This window comes from Brachionichthys hirsutus, chromosome 18 (genome assembly GCF_040956055.1).
Source record: "Brachionichthys hirsutus isolate HB-005 chromosome 18, CSIRO-AGI_Bhir_v1, whole genome shotgun sequence".
NCBI lineage: Eukaryota > Metazoa > Chordata > Actinopteri > Lophiiformes > Brachionichthyidae > Brachionichthys > Brachionichthys hirsutus.
The window spans coordinates 2,850,327-2,869,228 of NC_090914.1; the positions used below are offsets into that span (position 1 = coordinate 2,850,327).

General features: G+C 45.6%; 2 protein-coding genes across 2 annotated transcripts; both read right to left on the reverse strand.

Annotated features, from left to right (window-relative positions):
• Nucleotides 1-271: 271 nt before the first annotated feature.
• On the reverse strand, nt 272-6,117 carry bsdc1 (BSD domain containing 1). Its single transcript, XM_068751733.1, has 11 exons — nt 6,080-6,117; nt 5,534-5,588; nt 4,764-4,880; nt 4,493-4,660; nt 3,648-3,702; nt 3,324-3,439; nt 3,079-3,147; nt 2,526-2,613; nt 2,005-2,448; nt 1,740-1,843; nt 272-1,656 (listed from the first exon to the last, which is right to left on the reverse strand). Exons 1-11 carry the CDS (start codon nt 6,088-6,090, stop codon nt 1,627-1,629), a joined length of 1,257 nt encoding a protein of 418 aa, XP_068607834.1. The 5' UTR covers nt 6,091-6,117; the 3' UTR covers nt 272-1,626.
• Nucleotides 6,118-9,808: 3,691 nt separating this feature from the next.
• Nucleotides 9,809-10,561, reverse strand: olig4 (oligodendrocyte transcription factor 4). Its single transcript, XM_068752366.1, has one exon. It carries the CDS (start codon nt 10,559-10,561, stop codon nt 9,809-9,811), a length of 753 nt encoding a protein of 250 aa, XP_068608467.1.
• Nucleotides 10,562-18,902: the final 8,341 nt, after the last annotated feature.

The window sequence follows — 18,902 nt, forward strand, 5'->3', positions numbered from 1 at the left end:
ATAACGATAATTTTGTTCTCGCCTGCAGATCCAGGATGTGATTGGTGATGTCATTTGTTGCAACATTCAAAAATATATATATGCATCTTTTTATTGGGTTGAGTTTGGAATATTCCCAGATGTGAGGAGCTGAAGTGCTAAAATCTGGGCCCTGATGTTTATATTCTGGAACATTAAAACCCAGTGACACGAGAGCTGAGGACTTAGGCCAGCGTGACTTTTTCAGGGCATTGCTCACTCTGGAATTGAAGACACACAAGCACCCAATGAATATCGTTTCTGTGGCCGCATCTGTTTTTATTTCAGCAGATGAGTCGTGCCGCTTCATCTCGTAACGCACAACACCCACGCTAGTTTGCCACGATTCCTTTAATGACAACGCTCATCCGAAAAATAGAAATGCGATGAAATGTAGACAGCTTTGAGAACAGATGCGCACGAGAGCTCCCACGAGTTCAAAGCGCCGATCTGAAGGGATCAAACACACAGCGGAGAATAAGAAAGACATGCAACACTTTGTGAGAACAGAAAGACGAGAGGAACAAGGCGATGTCCTGTCGCAGAAAACGCACAACTCAACAGTAAACACCGCGTTGTTGTTCTGCATGTTACTACACAGACATGCAATCCAAAGCACAGAAAGCATTTTAATATAAATACATCTCTAGGATTATTTTCTGTTACATTACAGATGACGGAAAAAGGAGTCAGGAAACCATGACTTGACTCTTCACACCCTCGGTCCTTAATTTAAAGCCAAAAGCGTGCTATCGGGACACAAGCAGCAGTTTGAGTTCTCTTTATCGGCTCTTCGTGGCTGATAATGAAATGTTCCCTCAACCCAATTAAGACAAATCAAAGAAGTGAAACATTTTAAAGTGACAGAAGGTTACAAAAATGGAGAGGAGAGCGAGTAGATCACGACCCCCCCCCCAGCTGGATGAGTCTCAAGTGACATCATCACACGACTGTGTTTTACAAGGCCATAAATCTATTAGCTGGGAGTCAATCCAGAATGAAAAGTGTTTTCTGAATGAAGGCCAAAATGCTTTTTTCTCTCCCTCTCTCTCATTCTGAAGATTCACTTGCATAATAAGAGATGAGTAGAATTAAATCAACTGATCACAAGTCCATAAATCGCTTGTGGGGCATTTCGTGTCAGAGAGGAGACGAGCAGCACGACACGTTGTGGCTCCTGTGCAGCCTTGTGATTCAGTCACTGCCCAACTCAACACGCTCACAACATAAATGACGCATTCAGTGGCATAAAGAAAAGCGGGAAACAATTAAGTCTCCTGCCGCGGTAAATTTTTTTCCCCACAAACTGACATTTCACTTCGGCCTCAATCGTTCCCGGTCAGAACGGCTGCAGCGCCGTCTGTTCTCTACGTCAGGAGAACCAGCCGAGACCTTGAGCACCTTTGCCTCGCTGTGGACGCCGATCCGCGTTCGACTTTCTGCAGGTTTACCGATGCGGTCCCGAACCCCCCCGTGGAAAATCCTCTACTTGACAATATCGACATGGCGACGGTGTGGACAAAGAGTTTAAACATGTTAAGCATAAGGTTCAGTCTGCAGAGATCTAGTTTTAATGGCGGGGCAGAGCTTGCGCTGCGGCGGCGGCGCTCAGTTCCAGTTCTCCCAGTCTTCATCCAACTAATAAGAAAAAAGAGGAAAAACATTTGTAAAAACATTTTGTATTCTTTGTTATCGATGCTGGTGGAAAAAGAAACACTGACCTCTCCAGACGATTGGATTTTAGACAGAGCCATCTGGACTTCTTCTTCCGTCATGTCCAGGTCGAAGTCTTTCTCCCAGTCCTCACTCACATCGGTGCTGGACCCTGTAGGGCCCCGGGGGGGGGGGGGAGAGAGACAAACTCAGGACCACAAAATATTCTTCAGCTTGAATTCTCGACCCATTTAGATTAAAAGATTTCAATTTGAGCATTTTCCATTTTATTCCCAATCTGGATGAATAAGAGAGTTTTAAATAAAAGAATACCTTTCTTGCCGTTGTTGGAGGGTGTGGATTTACCACTGTCAGAGTTCAGCTCAAACACTCGCAGGTCTTGCGGGCCCTCCCCCTTTGCTGCATCTGGTTTAGAGGTGGGGGCAGGAGGCTGCACTGATGCCCCGTCCAGAGTGACCTCAGGACGTAAGCCACCCTCCTCTCGTGTCTTGTCTGCAACCTCTTCTAAGCTAGCTTCTGTCAGTTTCTTGGCCAGCTCTGTCGCTACAGGCTCCGGCCGCACTTCCACCTGCGTCGGCAGGCTGACGCTCCCGCTGGTGACCGAGAGAGCGGCGTCACGCTCCTCACTGGGGGACAGCCCGGGGCTCAGCGGAGTTGTTCTTGTTCCTGTCAGTGTTGCAGGGAGGTGGGCCGAGCTGCGGCCCAACTGGGGTGTGAAGTCGAGAAACGACGGTGACGCGGCGCCAAGGAAGTCATCTGACGGAAAACAGCAGGGGCATCAGCGCAAGTGGCAGATTTGACTGCTAAATCATGCGAAACAGAGGCTAGCATACCCTCCTCCTCTTCCTCTTCCTCCCAGCCCAGTGTCTCTGTGTGCGTCTGTTCCGCCCTCTGCTTCAGCGCCACCCTCCTCGCCTCCTCCTGCCACAAAACAAACTGCAGTCAATCTTCAACATTTCAGTCACGCAAAACTAAGAAGTACCAATAAAGTTTTTTTTAAGCAACATTTGCAGCTTAATCAATGTCGACGCTGGGTTTTCTTGCATGCAAAAAAAAGCTACAGCAGGTGGAATTCCACTGCTCTGGTTGGCATTTGCACAGCCACATGAGTTGTTCTTAACATTTTCTTATCTTACCGAGGGTCAAACAACCGTGTAAAACGCTCCGAGCCAAACGAGAGTTGCTGTCGTTCTGAAATGAACCTGTTTTAACACGCGCAGCAGGCAGATGGCGCCGCAAGCAGTGGCTTCCTCTCAGCACGTTTACCTACTTACAGGATGATAATGGATCCCAACGGGGAGCAGGAGGCCTCAATGACAATTCATTTAGCTGATCGGTAAAAGCTTCTGCGGTTTAGACACTACAATGAAAAAAGGGAACCATTACCTGATCCAGCTGGAATACTTTGTAGAAATATCTCTGCCAGAATTCTGAATGAGCGACAGCAACTGGCACCTGAAGATAAAATAATAAAATAAATAATAATAAATAAATGCTCGTATATTGTTTATTGAAATTCCAGTGACATCAACAAAAGCATCTGACAAATTCAGCTTCAAAATTTATGTTGTGGTTCAAAACAACCGGAGGCTGCGTGATAATAAGAACTGACAAAAGCGATTTCAAGTTACCATTTTAGTGTAAAGGGCTCGTACGGACGGGCTGTTGACCAACAGCTCGGAGACTTCTCCTTTCTTATCTTCCATCGTGAAGCCGGCGAGCCAGTTGTCAAACAGCTCCGGAGGACCTGATCAAAAATAAATCGAGTCAAAACACAAATCAATCAAACCAATAATGGAAACAAAAGACATCAATATTATGGACTTTTAGGATCACAAAAAAAATGCCTGTCTCAGCAACAAAAAGGAAATCCACATGTATCATAGTAATCAATCATCCGCTAAACAGTCAACAGCACAAGTTAATAGTAGAATAAACACTCATTCGGTTCTCACCGTCAGGCTCGTTGCAGTACGTCGCAGGGTCAGCCTGCAAACTGTAGAGACGTGCCTGCAGGTGAGAAAAAGAAAAAATACTCATCCCTGGCTGTTTTGTTTCCATACACGCATCACGATCACGCTTTCCAACACGACAAAACTAAATCTGTTCTGAATTAACTTAAAAACCATGATTTCAAAAAGATTAACCAGAAAGTTACGCTAGAAAAGCACTCGGAGAGCGCAGACCTCCCCCAAGCAGCTCATTCCCCTCCTATTTGGATTTACACCGTCCACATGGTGATCTGGATCATCATCAAAAGGTTCTAGATTGTTCTTGGTATCTTCATACACCAACTATGAAAAGTAAACGTGAATCAAAGTTTGGTTTTTTTTTTAATGATTTTTTAATTTGTAAATGGGGTTTTCAATGATAAAAAATTTATTTTTTCTGAACTCATTCCGGATCAGATCTAGATGAGGTTTGGTGGTGAGATAGAGGCCCCCTCAACCGACATATTGAGGAACAATTTTGAAGCTCCATTGACTGCAACGTTAACGGAACTGATCAAACTGATCCATAATCAAATATCTCTTCTGAATCATCACCAAAATGTTATAATCTGGTAACATTCACAACATTTCCTGATTTTCCAAGATCCTTCCATAACCTTTTGAGTTATCTTGCCCGACAAACAAAACCAATACTGATGATTGATTACCGGTACATAACCTCCGCCTCGCCTCGGGTGACAAAAACCTCCGCACAAAGTCATGCGCTGCTATTTGGGAAGCAACTGATGTGTCGCATCAGCAAGTAATGAAAGAGGCAGCTCCCCCCACTGAAAGTAAAAGCAGCCCACCTTAGAACTGTCGTAGACCTCTGTAGTTCCTGCTGCCGTTGCCACCAACGTGATGACATCACAGTCGATGGTTTTATCAGGGGGTGGAGCGAGTGTGTCTGATATCACCCCTAAGAAACTCGAGAGGCTCTTCTTCACCTTCTCTGTGGTCTCAGAGGAACCTTCCACCTGAAAGACAGGTTTCCATTGGAAGGTGTGCGAAGGCAAAAGGTCAGCCGAGCGTAGACTTATCTTTGAAACAAAAACAAATAGTGTGAAGACAGCAACTTACCGCAAGTTTGTTTTTGACAGCCGTGGCGGTCGCCACAATGGAACAGGTCGTGTCATGTTGCACCACGGTCGAAAACTCGGCCAGGTCATGCTTCAGGAATTCCAAGGCTTCAGATGACTGCAAATCAGAGTCAGATAATCAAGACGAAGCCATCCAGAAGAGACTCTGTCAACGTCAGTTCGAAATTCTTCTTGCAAGTACAGTTTCAGTGCTGTGTATATGACTCTGACACTGGAGTGGACAGTGATCTCCTGCAATGCGATTATTGCACAGGGGTAAATTAAGATGTCATGGTGGAAAATTATACATTTCACAGCCCTATTTGTAAGGATGAAAATATGAATATATATATATATATAAGGCTGACAATACACAGAAAATATGTCAAATTATTATTGTAAAAAAGAGAAATGCAGTTGCAATATTTTACTAGCGATAGTTAATTTTACCATTGATCTTTGAATAACAGAATTCATCCACTTACTAGTTTCTTATGAAAATTAGAAATTGAGAAGTAAACAGCTGTAGCTTTATTGTTTGTGTTTCTCATGCTATGTCGGTAAATGGTTGCTAAATTATGCTCTAGTTAAACTAAAAACATCTGCCGATACAGATAACACAGAAGGAAAGGAGACCAAGGTGCTTCAAAAATAAGAACTGCTTAAAAGAAGAGCGATTGGTCATCAAAACATTTTAAAATCTAAAGCTAGCAAACGTCCAGATACAAGTATTAAATCCCAATGCGTGGATGGCTTCTCGAATGGATTTACCTTATCTTTGACGGCCTGGAAGCTCTGCTGAAGCCAGCCTCCCCACCACCCTTCTCTGTAACGTGCACAGGTTTAGAAACGACTGATTCACCCAAACACAACACAACAACAATCTATCAAAAGCCCTTAGCTCTTAGCTAGGAGACACACAGCAAAGCCTAGCCAGCTACATTAGTTAGCTAATGCCATACAAGATAACTAGTCACAACAAGACACGGAGCACGACTTGTGAGGCTGAACACGTCTTTTCATAAGTAAAACTAAAGATGATATACAGTATAACCCTCCTGTTGTTGCGTAAACACAGCCGCGATTGCGTTCCACCATAACTAAACCAGGCTATGCTAACGCTAGCAATGTTTTGGTAAACAAACGCACTTCCTGAACCGATTCCGCGAGCATACAAGCACGCGCTTAGTAAATTAAACTAACCGAATCTTACTAGGCACGAAACGAAGTCATGAACATAACAGTGAAAACGGCATCGGTAGTCTCTGCTACGTCGTATTTAAAAACAAAAAAGTATTTTTGCGACTTCACGCTCACCCTTCAGCCATCTTCAGACGATGACATCATCAGTATTTACTGAACTTTAACCCCGGCTGCAAGGCAGACATTATCTACGGTGGCTGCGGAGGGTCAAATCAAGCAAAACGTAAACAGACTGCCTTATGTTATTTATTATATTGAATATATGTCGGTTGTTGTTTTTATTGTTAGCTCTGCGATAAAATATTATGTTTGTTGTGTTCGTTTTATAAACAAACATTTGGATTCTAGATTTAGATTATTTCAAGCCAAATACATAGACTGTATAAATACAAATACATAGAAAAGTTACATGAACTGCATCAAACTGATTTACACATTTGCAATAGGTATTGGGTTTTTGGCAAAATATGACATTTATCAGCTAAATCAAACGTACAATAAAAGGTATAAAGATCGTTTGACCAGAGTAGTCATTAAAAGTAGAATTATGTGTTTATTGCAGGGAAAAAACTGTTAATCAAACCAAATGTAAAGGACATAAGAAAATGGGAAAAAACTCGTTTTTGACCCTTCAAATGTCCAGTGTATGTCCATAAAGAAAAATATAATCAGTCACACTCATTTTAGACCATTTTAGAATCACACATTCACCTATATTGAAGCATCGATGAAACAACCCACACAGGCACATGAAGAATACGACTCACAGAGAGGCCCCGCGTCAGGATTTGAACCCAGATCACCATTTCTCCATGCTGTCCAAAGCTTGCTTTCTATGTTTTATTTGTGAGAAAGCATAACTGCATGAAACAGAACAGAAAACATTAAAGCCACCGACACACAGATGGCACAGAGTATCAACACAATGGAGGAAAGACTGCTTAGCAACGCTTCAGTGATGATGACTAATAATTTAATTGCATGCAAGTTGTTGTTGATTTTAATTGCAACTTATCAAACTATAAACTGAATGTGAAACCAAACAAACGTCCTTCTTGAGCCAGTGTATTGGATAATCAGTGCTTAGCAATTCCACTCTGAATCCTGTCATCAATCTCCTGCCCTCGGTGCATCTGTGGGCGTGTGATGAGCGTATGTGCTTGCTATATTGCATATGCGTGTTAACCCTTAGCAGCTGTCCTTTCCCCTCATCAATATTCTGTTTAAGGGGGCGGGAGCTGTGGCCCAAAATGAAAAAGACCAGGCAACAAGCCTCTGGAAGTGTGTTGTCCCATAATTGAAGTTTCCCTTTATCCAGACGGTGCACAATGTGCGCCCATGTCCACACAATATGTCTCCCCTGTCCATCACCTCCATCCTCTTAATTGGGTCTTTCAGACCCTTAATTAACTCTGCAAATGCAGTTTTTGCCGAGCCAAGTTGGGACAAGTGGCCCTTTATTGATCAGTATTTGAAGCAGTTAACTTATCCATCTGTCTACAAACCCCATTGTGTAATAGTCTGTGTGACATTTGATGCACAAAAGACGAATGTGTGAAATCACAAATGCATCCCTGGTGTTGTTTCAGATTATTATTATTATGGAATGAATTGGGGCTTTGTAAAGAAAAATAAGGTTAAAGTATGAAAGAATTTTGCAATATTTTTAAACTTTCCATCCCTCATCCATCCATTTTCTTGTATGCAAGACGACCTTGAACGTCTCGTCTACAGCCACTTTATTCGCCTTGCGGGTCACTGATAACTTGTCATTCTGTCATATAAAATATATTTAGATAACAATTAGTGTTTTAACTTGATCATTTTGAACAGATACTTTTACTTTCAGTTCACCCTTGCTATGATGGTTACTTGAACACAACACGACTAAAAGCAGCGCTGCCACTGCTGGTTAGCGTCTGCTAAAGAGCGTCATGATGACAGCAGTGCTGACCATAACGACACACCGAGGACTTTCTCATATTGTATGATTTACGAAGCATATCCACACACACACACACACACACACACACACAGAAACTGAGTTGATACCATCTGGTGCCGATCAGGAAGCACCAGCTTTGCACGAGTCAGTGTCTCTAATCATCTACCTTGAGTAAAAGGAGACAGATCCCCACTAATCTCCACAATGTGTTCTGCTTCCCATTCCAACCTGTGCCCACATAAAGGAGGGGGGGGGGAGCCCTTGCAGGAGGAGCCAGGGTCTCTCGAGTCAGGGGACCGGGGACCAGGTGACGCTGAGGCGGCCGGTCCCCACGACAGAAGCTCCACCACTTGGTTTGGCTGGCAGCTGCCTCCCCCCACTGAGACGTCCCACAGCTGACAATCCCCTAGTAGTGACAGGGGCTCTTTTCAGTGTCAATAGCCTCATATATTAGCGCTAACCGCCTTTGTGGCGAGAGAGGGTGTCAGGGCTTTTGGCCCGGCAGCGCTTGTTACCATGATGAAATGTAGATTGAATGGAGGGAGTCCGCATCCTCGGCACGAGAGCTTGGCCTCCCCAGGCCTTTGTGTCCCACACATGGCTATTGTTCGAGCCCATTCAGGGCTCTCAGGAGGAGGAGGTGGAGCAGGAGGGCAAGAACGAGTTACACCTCTTCATTTCTCCCCTGATCTCCGACTCATCTGTCAGCCGTGGGAGGATAAGCATGTATTTTTACACACTTGATTTGTTGCTAAGTGAAGAGCAGCCATTGTCGGGTTGTTTGATCAGATCACGGCCACGGCAGCCAGCGTGCATAATAGCTGTGTTGGTGATTTACTGGATGAGTATGGGATTTATTCTTGATTTTTAACAGAAACGCTGCAAAATTTGATGGCAAATATATATGTTGGCAGTATGTGGACATATTCACGCACGCACACACACACACACACACACACACACACACACACACACACGCAGAAGGAAGAAAATAGTGTTTGCTTTTACAGAAATGCTATTTAGCCCAACTGCATCGCGTCCTCTGCTTTAACTTTGTCGGTTGTGCACTTATATCCTTATAAGACAGAGATAAATGATTACCCTCGAGCTAAGGACACGTCTATGTCTCTCGCCTGCGTCAGACAAAAGTGACCCGCCTTCCTGGCGCCTGTGCTGTCCTTTCTTCTCCTACGCCCTGTTGAGGTGAAGATGGATGGTCCCCTGGCTCAGGAACGCCACATTTGGCCTCTGTGCTGGCACATTGTCTCGCCCTTCTGTCCCTCTTTAGCTCCTTGGAGGGTTGTCTGTTCAAAGCTGGTTAGCAACTAATGACAGCCTTCCTAAGTATCCATGTGTTCACTGCTCGGACGTCCACTGGAGCAAGAATAAACCTTTCTGTTTGATTAAAGAAGATCTTGCTGTATTGTTGTGAGATGTGAGTGTCTAACATGCTTCGACAAAGGTAAAGGAAATTGTACCTGACAGACATTATATATATAAAAAACATGACAAAACCACCACAATAATATCTGGCATTAATGAAACGAACACAATCAAGAGGTAATATAACAAAGTTTTAATTTATGAAAATAGAAATCCAGCATAATGGGACAAACCGGTTCATGTTCGGACAATGTCTTATCATCACAGAGTTTAGATAAATTACAGTATAATCTACTTTGATTTTAAAAAATCCCCATTGCATTTAGAATATTTATGTATAAATGATGAGACAAGATGAGACTCATAATTAAAAAATAGCAGCACTTTGTAGGGTGGAAGATATTTACACTATCTACAAGTTCTGGCACCAGCCATTATTTTCATCTTATCAATCTTCGCTGAGCCGCTTGCTTCGTTGATTCAAACAGCGGAGGCCAGTTCTCAGAGAGTCCTGCTCATTTGGTCATAGACAGGCTGTGTAAGGTGGCGGTCGTGGCGTGCAACGGCTGGCAGAGCGAGCAGGGGCAGGGCATGCCGGGGAAGTGCCTGTAGGAGCCGGTCAAGTGGAGCGGCTCCTTCAGGAGGCCCTGGACTGGAGCGTGAAACCCTAGGAAGCTGGCGGATGGAGGGGAGCGTGGCGCAGCAGCAGCTGCCGAGGCTGCGTGGTGCTGGAGAGCCGGAGGCGTGCTGCCAACCAGAGAGTGCAGCGATTGGACCAGAGGATGCAGAGGAAGGTGCGGCGTCGGGGTCGGAGCAGTGACGGCAGCGTGGGCAGCCGTGCGGCTCTGGACGGCCGCGCTGCCTCCGTAGACGTCACCCACCAGCTTCTTCATGTCCTCCAGGGAGTTGGACAGCATGAGGATGTAGTTGCGGGCCAACAGCAAAGTGGAGATCTTTGACAGCTTGCGGACGGAAGGTCCCTGAGCGTAGGGCATGACCTCTCTCAGGCCGTCCATCGCCTGGTTCAGATCATGCATCCTCTTCCTCTCTCTGCTGTTGACTTTCAGCCTCAGGTCCTGAACCTCGTCCTTGCTGAGCTCAGACCCGACCTTGGTTTTTGTCCCCTCCTGGCCGTCCTTGCCGTCCACTCGGTTTCCTTGGCAGTACGTCTGGAACATGTTGTTGGAGAAGAAGCCGCCTGCACAATCGTCCACCACCAGGTCAGGGGAGGAGGAGCGGCTGCCGGTGGAACCGGAATCAGAATCCATCTTGGCTTGAAGCAGAGGAAAGCGGCGCTCGGGTTTGAAAGAACGCTCCAAAACACAACTTCTACAAAATGCTTCCGTGCTTCTTCAGGTTGCTGCAACGTCTCTCCTGATTTCTGCCTGCTGATCAGTCTTCCTCAGGAGTGTGTCGCCCTCTGGGCCTGCTGGGATGTATTTATACATCCGGCGCAACAAAGGAACAATAAAGCCGCATAATGAGACACTTAGAGACGCAACCAATTGCAGAAGCGATACACTCTTCCCCCCCCCCCCCTCTCACACTCTTACCCTCCTCCAAGCGTGATGAACCTCCTGCACATTAACCAAAACATTAGTATGTTAACATGTTGTGTTAACTTAGGAGTTCTCTGCTAAAACTTGGACCAAATATGCTGTATGAAACAAAAAGACTGAAGAAACCCGGATTCAAATCCAAATGAAATGATGCTGCTAATAGAGAGTCCCTCTCACAGACATTTTGAATGATTAAAAGTTAAAGTGTGCGCTGTGCAAGAGTTCTATTGCCCTCTTCCGTAATACAAGATATGGAATGCCTTGGAGGCCTTATTTACATACGGTATCCATGAGACGCTCTGGAGAAAGGTATGAAGAGCCATATGAGGCGCTTAAACATGCAGAGCAGTGTTAATGGCAGACTAGGTGCAATTCAATCAGGGGCGCAGGGACAAAAGGGGTCAGATACATTTGGCTCGGCTCTCCAAACAGTCCGTGAAATCACAACACTATCACAAGAAGGGGGTCCGTCAGTTGGGGAGGAGGTAGTTAAAATGATACTAAAGAGTAGGCCCGCCATTGTCTTCCACTAATTCAACCGTAAAGCTACTAGCTCTTACTTCAATTGTTTGTTTTTTTTTGCTCTCCGTGCTTTCCTTTGAAGAGAATGGCACACGGGAGAAACTCTCCAATTTATAAATATTCAATTAATCTGAGAAACATGTTGTCTTTTGAAAATATAGTAACACTACGCTCACATCTCCGGGGAGGGGGGGCAGAGCGATATCTGGATGTTGAAAGCGTTTTTAATCAGTTCCAACAGAAGCATTTTTTATTTATTATTGTAGTTCTTTGTTGTTGTTTGACGCATATTCTTTATTTACCCAAAGATTTGGACGATCTTGTCCCAGCCGTGGAGGTGACTGAAGATTGGGCTCCTTATTTGACACTAATGTTCACCCTTCATTTCCTTCATGTATACTGGAACTATCTTAAACATATCATGAAGTGCTATGGAGCTGCTCAAAGTGTGTTCCTCACCCCGCTGCGTGTGCATTCCCAACAAAAGCATTCTCAAACACCGACACACATGGACCTGCAGCAAGATTGGATTGGGAATCAAGACCCCCCCCCCTACGTCTCCATCAGGGGGTCCCCCTGCAGGGTGCTTTGGCTCACGCAGAACTCAGTAATATTATAATTGGGTAACCCTGTGAGCCAACATGGGCCATTTATTTGGAGCATATGGATCTTCCCATCGTTAGGCTCAGAGCCAGTAAGGCTGCTGGACTGTCCTCCGCTAATTGGGCCGGGTCCTCGTTAGCGATGTCGGACACAGCGATCGGGATTTCATTCTAAGCCGGTGTTTTAGATCTTGGGCTCTGTTCTGTCACATCATTGTATTCACGCGCTCCATAGAGAAGACAAATCAATGGTGTTTCCTTTATAGTCTTCATAACGTGCCAATAATATGAGGGGAAATGTGGCAAGCTAATGTGCTCATTAGCTGCACATGCTATTAGATCAGTGAGGTTCTCGTTCATATGAAATGGTTGGGGAGCGAGAAACGGCTAGCAGCTATTGGTAAAAAATACAATTGCTCAGAACACACATGTGGATTTTTGTTCGGGGCTCTAAAGGAGTGTAATCGGCCCCTCTCTCACTCTATTATTCTATGCATGAGCCAGATAAATCCCATTCTCCCTCTCATTCTCATTCGTATTCATGTGTTTACAGAGGCAACAGGCCACACAGTGAGACATGAGGATCTCAGAGCTTTTGTATTCTCCAAATGAAAGCGTAGCCACCCGCCACGTTTCCCACTAATCCTTCCATTTTTAACCCCGCATCGGAGTGTTTGATTTTACTCTCTGGGTGTCACCTTCCAGGACCCTCCATCCAATTCAAGAGCCATGCTGCTGGCGGGTTTTTTTTTAGGCTTTAGAGACCCCCCCCCCTCACTCTCCTTGTGCAGAATGAAAGTGCTCAGGTGACCAGAAAATGAGGGCATATGCTTGTAGAAAAAGAGGCTTAGGCAAGATTAAGGACTATCATGACTCAATGAAGAGCTAAGCTGAAGAGCAAACCTTTTCTGTGTACCGTAAGGCTTCCTTCTCTCTCTGCTGGCCTTTTGCAGGATTAGTGTCTCAATCTGCTGCAAGCACTACTACTGTACTTTTGTCTTGTCCCGTGAGGGGTCACCACAGCAAATCAACCATCTCCACTTCACCCTGTCCTTTGCATCGTCCTCCCCAACACCAGCCACTCTCATGTCCTCCCTCACTACGTCCATGTATCTTCTCCTGGGTCGACCGCTAGCCCTGTTCCATGGCAGTTCCATCCTCAGCATCCTTCTATATAGTCCCTGTCTCTCCTCTGGACATGTCCAAACCATCAAAGTCTGGGCTCTCTGACCTTATCTCCAAAACGTCTAACCTTCACTGTCCCTCTTATTGCCTCATTTGTAATTTTTCTCATTTCTGACTCAACCCTCTGCATTTATCTGGGCCTGGGACCGGCTCAATGGAGAAACTGGCAATGCTACATTAGCTCCTGCTAACCATGCTACCCATGAGGCTGCATTATCTGCTGCAAGCACACTGGCTTTAATCTGGGCATGTTTTCAAGAGCAGATCCAATCGAGGATGCACAGCTTTTGTTCACCATTATTTGTATTTTTAATCAAGATATCAATTTTTAGAGGGAGTAGATCTGTGGAATTGGTTTAGTTTCCCTCCTCTAAACATCCCCCGCTTCACACCGATGTCTGGGGAGAGATATAAAATTGTTTCACAAATGTCTGAAAGGGACGACAAGTGTTTCTGAGACCAGGGGCCGCTGCCCTTTGTTATCTCTCACCGCTGGGACAAGCCGCTCGGTGATTTATTCATTTACACTGCCCTGAAACAATTGCATTATCTCCACCACAACAAAAAGACACAAAGGCGGTATGAAAATCCCCTCGGATGTTTATGAGTCACTAAAGAGTCCAATAACTTTCCCCTTCATCTTTAAGCGGCCACAGAGGGTCACATGCTGTGGAGTGCTGCAGGGCGATGGAGATGGGTGGGAGGTGTCCAGGTCCAGAAAGAGATGCTGATTATGGGTAGGATAAAAGGAGTCCGTGCCCTCTCCTCTGCAGCTGAATGGGGCTGGGTCAGCAGGCTGTCCCATACACTGGCCTGTTCCATGCTGCTACAACTTCATAAATTACCCCTCAATTACCCCGGGGGGACAACGAGGGAGGAAAGACAGGTGAAAGGGGGGGGGGGGGGGGAGAAGTGAAAGGGGAAAGAGCAGAACCAGTTGTAGAGCAGACCGACATCAGGAGGCAAAGGGACCAGGCCCAGATGTTGACCTTCAGGTCAATGGCAGCCTCCTGAAGACTGTCCTGACGAAATGAGAGAAGCGAGAGGTTTACAATGACAAGGATTTATTCACCTAAAAAAGCACCCACAAAAAAAGGGATATCCTTCTCTGGCATCTTCTCCTTCTTTCCCAGCGAAGCTAAATGGATCCCTAACCCATGATATTCTGGATAATCCAGAGGATTACAATTTCAGATATGTTTAGGGCATTTGCAAATGAAGACAATATAGAGGCTTAAAATTTAGAATTAGGATTCTAATTTAGACAAATGTATCCAGAGCAAACCAGTTTAGAGTTTTAGATCAAAAGACAAAAATGAAACAGGAATTAATTCACTTTCATATTTTTGTAAAACTGGGGAGACAGATAACAAAACATAAATGAGAAAATATGATGACTTTCTTTAGACTATTTGGGTGAACAGAGCATCTACGTTGCTACTCTCTATCTTGTGTAATGATAGGGATGCAGTTATTTATGCATGTATACAGAAAACTGAATAAATATACAGTATATTTAGTAGATTGAACGTTTAATAAATCCTAATCAATCAAAAACACACACACAAGCCTTTAAGTCTATTTGCCATTGTACTGGTCACACTTTTAAACAGTTGGGATTTTACTTCTGTATGAGGGGGGGGGCTCCGCAGACTTCTGTCACCCCCCCCCCAGTCTGATCAAAATAAAACAGAACCTTCTCTCCCAATAATCTCCCTCCCCGAAGCACAAGCACGACTCCTACCTTTCATTAGCGCCATTGTTTCGCACCGTTACCTCCGCATGTGCTCCCTCACCACGGCAACGCGCGCACCCTCCCTCGTCCCCTGTCCCATCTGTGGATCGGTCTGCCATGTGTCTCATCGTGAGGGTGCCAGCGGCAATGTCACTGTATGCGTATACGACAAGATGCTGTCCCTTTGTGTGCGGCTCGGTCCCCGGCTACTTACCGCTGACCCCGGGGTCGCCGCGCACAATAACCCGAGTGTTGGTGGCTGTGGCTATGCTCATTGGAGCGTGATTGACGAGCTGATCGGTGGTAGGTGTGAGAGTGTTTGCACCCACATGTGTTCGGTTTCTATGCGGCCTCCACAGGCCCATTGAACCAAGTGTGCCGGGTCTTTTTAAGTAATGGTCTGTAGGAGGCATCAGACTAGTTAGTGACACGCAATCGACTTCTTTGGCTTTTAGCTTGATGTTGTGAAATGAATAACGAATTTATCACAAAGGGCACAAACCTCCGCAGGACTTTGACAACTTTGAATCCGTCATCACCTCCATAAGAATCTACATATCGCTTCCATCAGTGACTTTCATCTCATCATTTTTCTATTCCTGCGATGCTCTTTTGCTGTCTCCGTCATTCACATGCACACACACACACACACGCACCACCAAAAGGGCTCAGGTGGGTGATTATGCATGCACATTAAACCTTAATTCACATATGGCCGGATCTGAATACTGATGAGGAGATCTACTCCTGCGGCTCATTATCATCCAGGGCCTGACATGGCTGAAACGACTCACTATGTGAAGCATGTCGAATGTACACTGGGTGCCATGCTGCTCTTCTCTGATTTGTGCACGATAACAGGGCCGCGAGTCTGTAGACCTCCTGATCTGATAGAAACAGAACTGAATCAATATGAGCTAGAAAAGCACTCGGAGAGCACAGACCTCCGCCAAGCAGCTCCTTCCCCTCCTAATTGGGTTTACACCGTCCACATGGTGATCTGGATCATCACCAAAAGGTTCTAAATTGTTCTTGGCATCTTCATACACCAACCATTCATCCATCTATTATTTTGTGTGGTTTCTGAACAAACTGTTTTGATGTCTAGGATCGACATTAGCAGCAAATGATAAAATAAAAAAAAAGGATTTGAATGTGTTGGGAAATTCAATCACTTTTATTGATCCCTCAGAAGCCGGACAGAGCAAGAGCAAACTCCTAGGCAATTTGAAATGCCTAACACGTGTGGCATAAAGGGATTTTAACATTGAAAGAAAAAGAAAATTGAACATAGAAATACATAGACAAAAAATAAGATAATAGAATACCAGAAATCCAGAACAATAATACATCAATCAAAGCAGCATCTTTGTCACTATCGTAATTGTTTTTATTTAAACTCGCATACTTTATTTGCGTAGATGAAATGTAGATGACGTAGATGAAGCGTCATCAGGACATTATGATATGCAGACGTGTTACCCATGTGATTTCTATTGGGCGTCCCCCACAGGGCGAAGAGCAGCAAACCTGTTTGTCAGATGTTGCAGGGAACCGCTGTCTTATGGCCTCAGTGGCATTCAGCTCAGAGACTTTTCTCGTCTCAGAAAGACTCAGAGGCCTCTAAGTTTGGCCCCTACAGACCCTGCCATGCTGAGAGCAGCGTTACATATCAATGCACGGGGGCCCGTAAATACTCGACGCAGGAGCAACGAACGCGAGACCTGGATGAGACGTTTCTCCCCGTCTGCATGAGGATGGAAAGTGGGGCGATGCAGTAGGGAAGCAGAAACAAGTTGAAGGTAACGGGATATGAAAAGACGTCACCCTCGCCACCTGTTGCAGCCGCTGCTGGTTGTGGATCTGTCGTGTCAGGTTGAGTCTATTATGCTGTCCATCCTTCATTCTCATCCGCTATTAGATCATTTTTCTTTTTTTTTTACATTTATGCTGGCAATGAACCCAGCGAAGCATCCTTCTCTGTTTCCTCCCTGCTTCATTTCTCTCGCCACCGATTATTCATGATGCATTCATCGCAAGAAGATTTAGGGATCGCACGGTAATGGAAGCGCTGTGGACTTAAAAGCTGAGTGTGCAGCACTTAAACAAAAGGTCCCGCATAAGTACAGCTCTAGTGACTGTGTGGCAGTATATTTGGGGGGGAGGGGGGGGGACAGTGGGCAGGAGGGGTGGCCTTTTAAAAGATTAACCCCGAGCCCACAAAGGCACAGGAGGCCTGGCAGGGCCGTGAGTCGGCTGCTCACTGGTTAAACATTGTCCGTCTTGGAGCCCCCGCCATTGTCTAGTTAGGAGCTGGACTCTGGCCCCCGTTAGCAACGCAGACACTTATCTTGGCAGCCGGAGTGAGCCGATACAAAGGCTGTCGATGCCCAAAAGGCACCAGTGGAGATGTATGGGTCCGGGGTGGGTGACTCGCCACGTGGGGCCTACGGTCATAAAGCCCAAAGCAGGACAGATTGGATAGAAGAGAACCCCCCCCCCCCAAATGCTCTTCTTTTTGTGTGTCTCTGTGCCCTGACAGTGATAAAGGGGGACGTACAACCTTCCAGAACAACAAACAGACACTGCCTCATTTCCCCAATGTGGGCGAGGGCAGGCGTAAAGGAGGTGCCATCCCATTAGAGCCTGGGCCCAATGCTGCGAAGGTTCAGCCAAAGGGAAGGAGGGCATTTCAGGAACACAGAGGGCTACTCACCCCCCCTGACCAAGAGATGCTGTTTTGTTTTCTCAAAAATAGAGTCATAAAAAACTCTCCTTAATTGGTGCTCCATAAAATTTGCATCTCCAAGCTGATTAGATTTCCGCTCTCCTCAATTACCATTGTGCGCCTCAGTGACCCCGTGCCTGCCATTCACTTTCAGGCCTTTCACAATTTTATTGGGCATCAGAGGAAAAAGGGAAACTCGTGTAAGACGGCGCCCTTTGCCCTCCACGGCTCGAGTTAACCAAGTCTATAATCCCTTTGAAACAATCGCCTTCTGCTGCTGCTGAAAAGCAAGACTCATTATTATAATACGTTGAATATTGTTATGCAAGGTGATGGCTCCAGACTGGCCTGTTTTAACCCTAAACCCTGCATAGATTTGCCAACACTTCCATCGTGTCTTGCAAAATCTAAGATGAGAAAAACATCTTTCCCACTGAAACCCTGTTTATAGACATTTCAGAGGAGCACGAACTGAAAATATAATCCCATTAACTTTGTCTCTGTTGCATAATGTGTTTCACGCTGCATGGATAATCGCCGTCTCGGTGAAAATGACGGTGCGATAAAGGGATTAGCGTTGCCTTGACATCTTTATGGATGGAGTAATATGACCGGTGGGATGAGAAAAGTTGGGCTATCTGCCTGTGATCTCGATCAAAAGGATGGTTGTGCCTTTACATTTTGATTAATATGGAAACATCTTGAGTCTTGGGCAATAAGGAGAAAAATAATTAGCAGTCAGAGGATAAAAAAAATAAGGATTACAATTTATGGGCGACTAGTTTTACTACGTCTTAACTGGTGTTTTGCTTTAAGGGGCTACTGCGTTCTGAAAGATTTCATTCATTAGAAGGAATGAATCCCCCCCCCCCCCCCCCCCCGACCTTTACCAAGGTCAGATTGTCAATGCAAAACAATCCTTATGATCATTGCCAAGTCGCTCAGCGTGCGATCAGTGTGTTAGGCAGCAGCTGGGAGGGGGGCGTTTAGGGGGGGCCTGCCATCATTGATATACGCATATCACGGGGAAAGTGAGGGCTAAAGAGCGGGAACGTACCCGGACATTGTGATGCAAAGGGAACAGGAGGGTTAAACAAGGTTCTACTCGGCCCCCTGACCCGCTCGCTCTTTGATGATGCAGCCTCTAGGACATTGGCCTCTGAGGGGGGGGGGGGGGGGGGGGGTGAGTGTGGCGCTTTGGGTGGCTGGAGGTGGCGCTATATTTCACCATGTGCTGTCGGCCGGCAGGTGAGGCCAGCGGACTCACACAGGCGACGC

What these genes read in the sequence shown, in the direction of transcription:
- olig4 (XM_068752366.1), bottom strand. Translation starts at nt 10,561, where the DNA reads ATGGATTCTGATTCCGGTTCCACCGGCAGCCGCTCCTCCTCCCCTGAC.
- bsdc1 (XM_068751733.1), bottom strand. An exon ending in GAGCCCTTTACACTAAAATG is followed by an intron (nt 3,148 to 3,323) that starts GTAACTTGAAAT and finishes TTTTATCTTCAG; the next exon opens with GTGCCAGTTGCTGTCGCTCA. An exon ending in GGAAGAGGAAGAGGAGGAGG is followed by an intron (nt 2,449 to 2,525) that starts GTATGCTAGCCT and finishes GTTTTCCGTCAG; the next exon opens with ATGACTTCCTTGGCGCCGCG.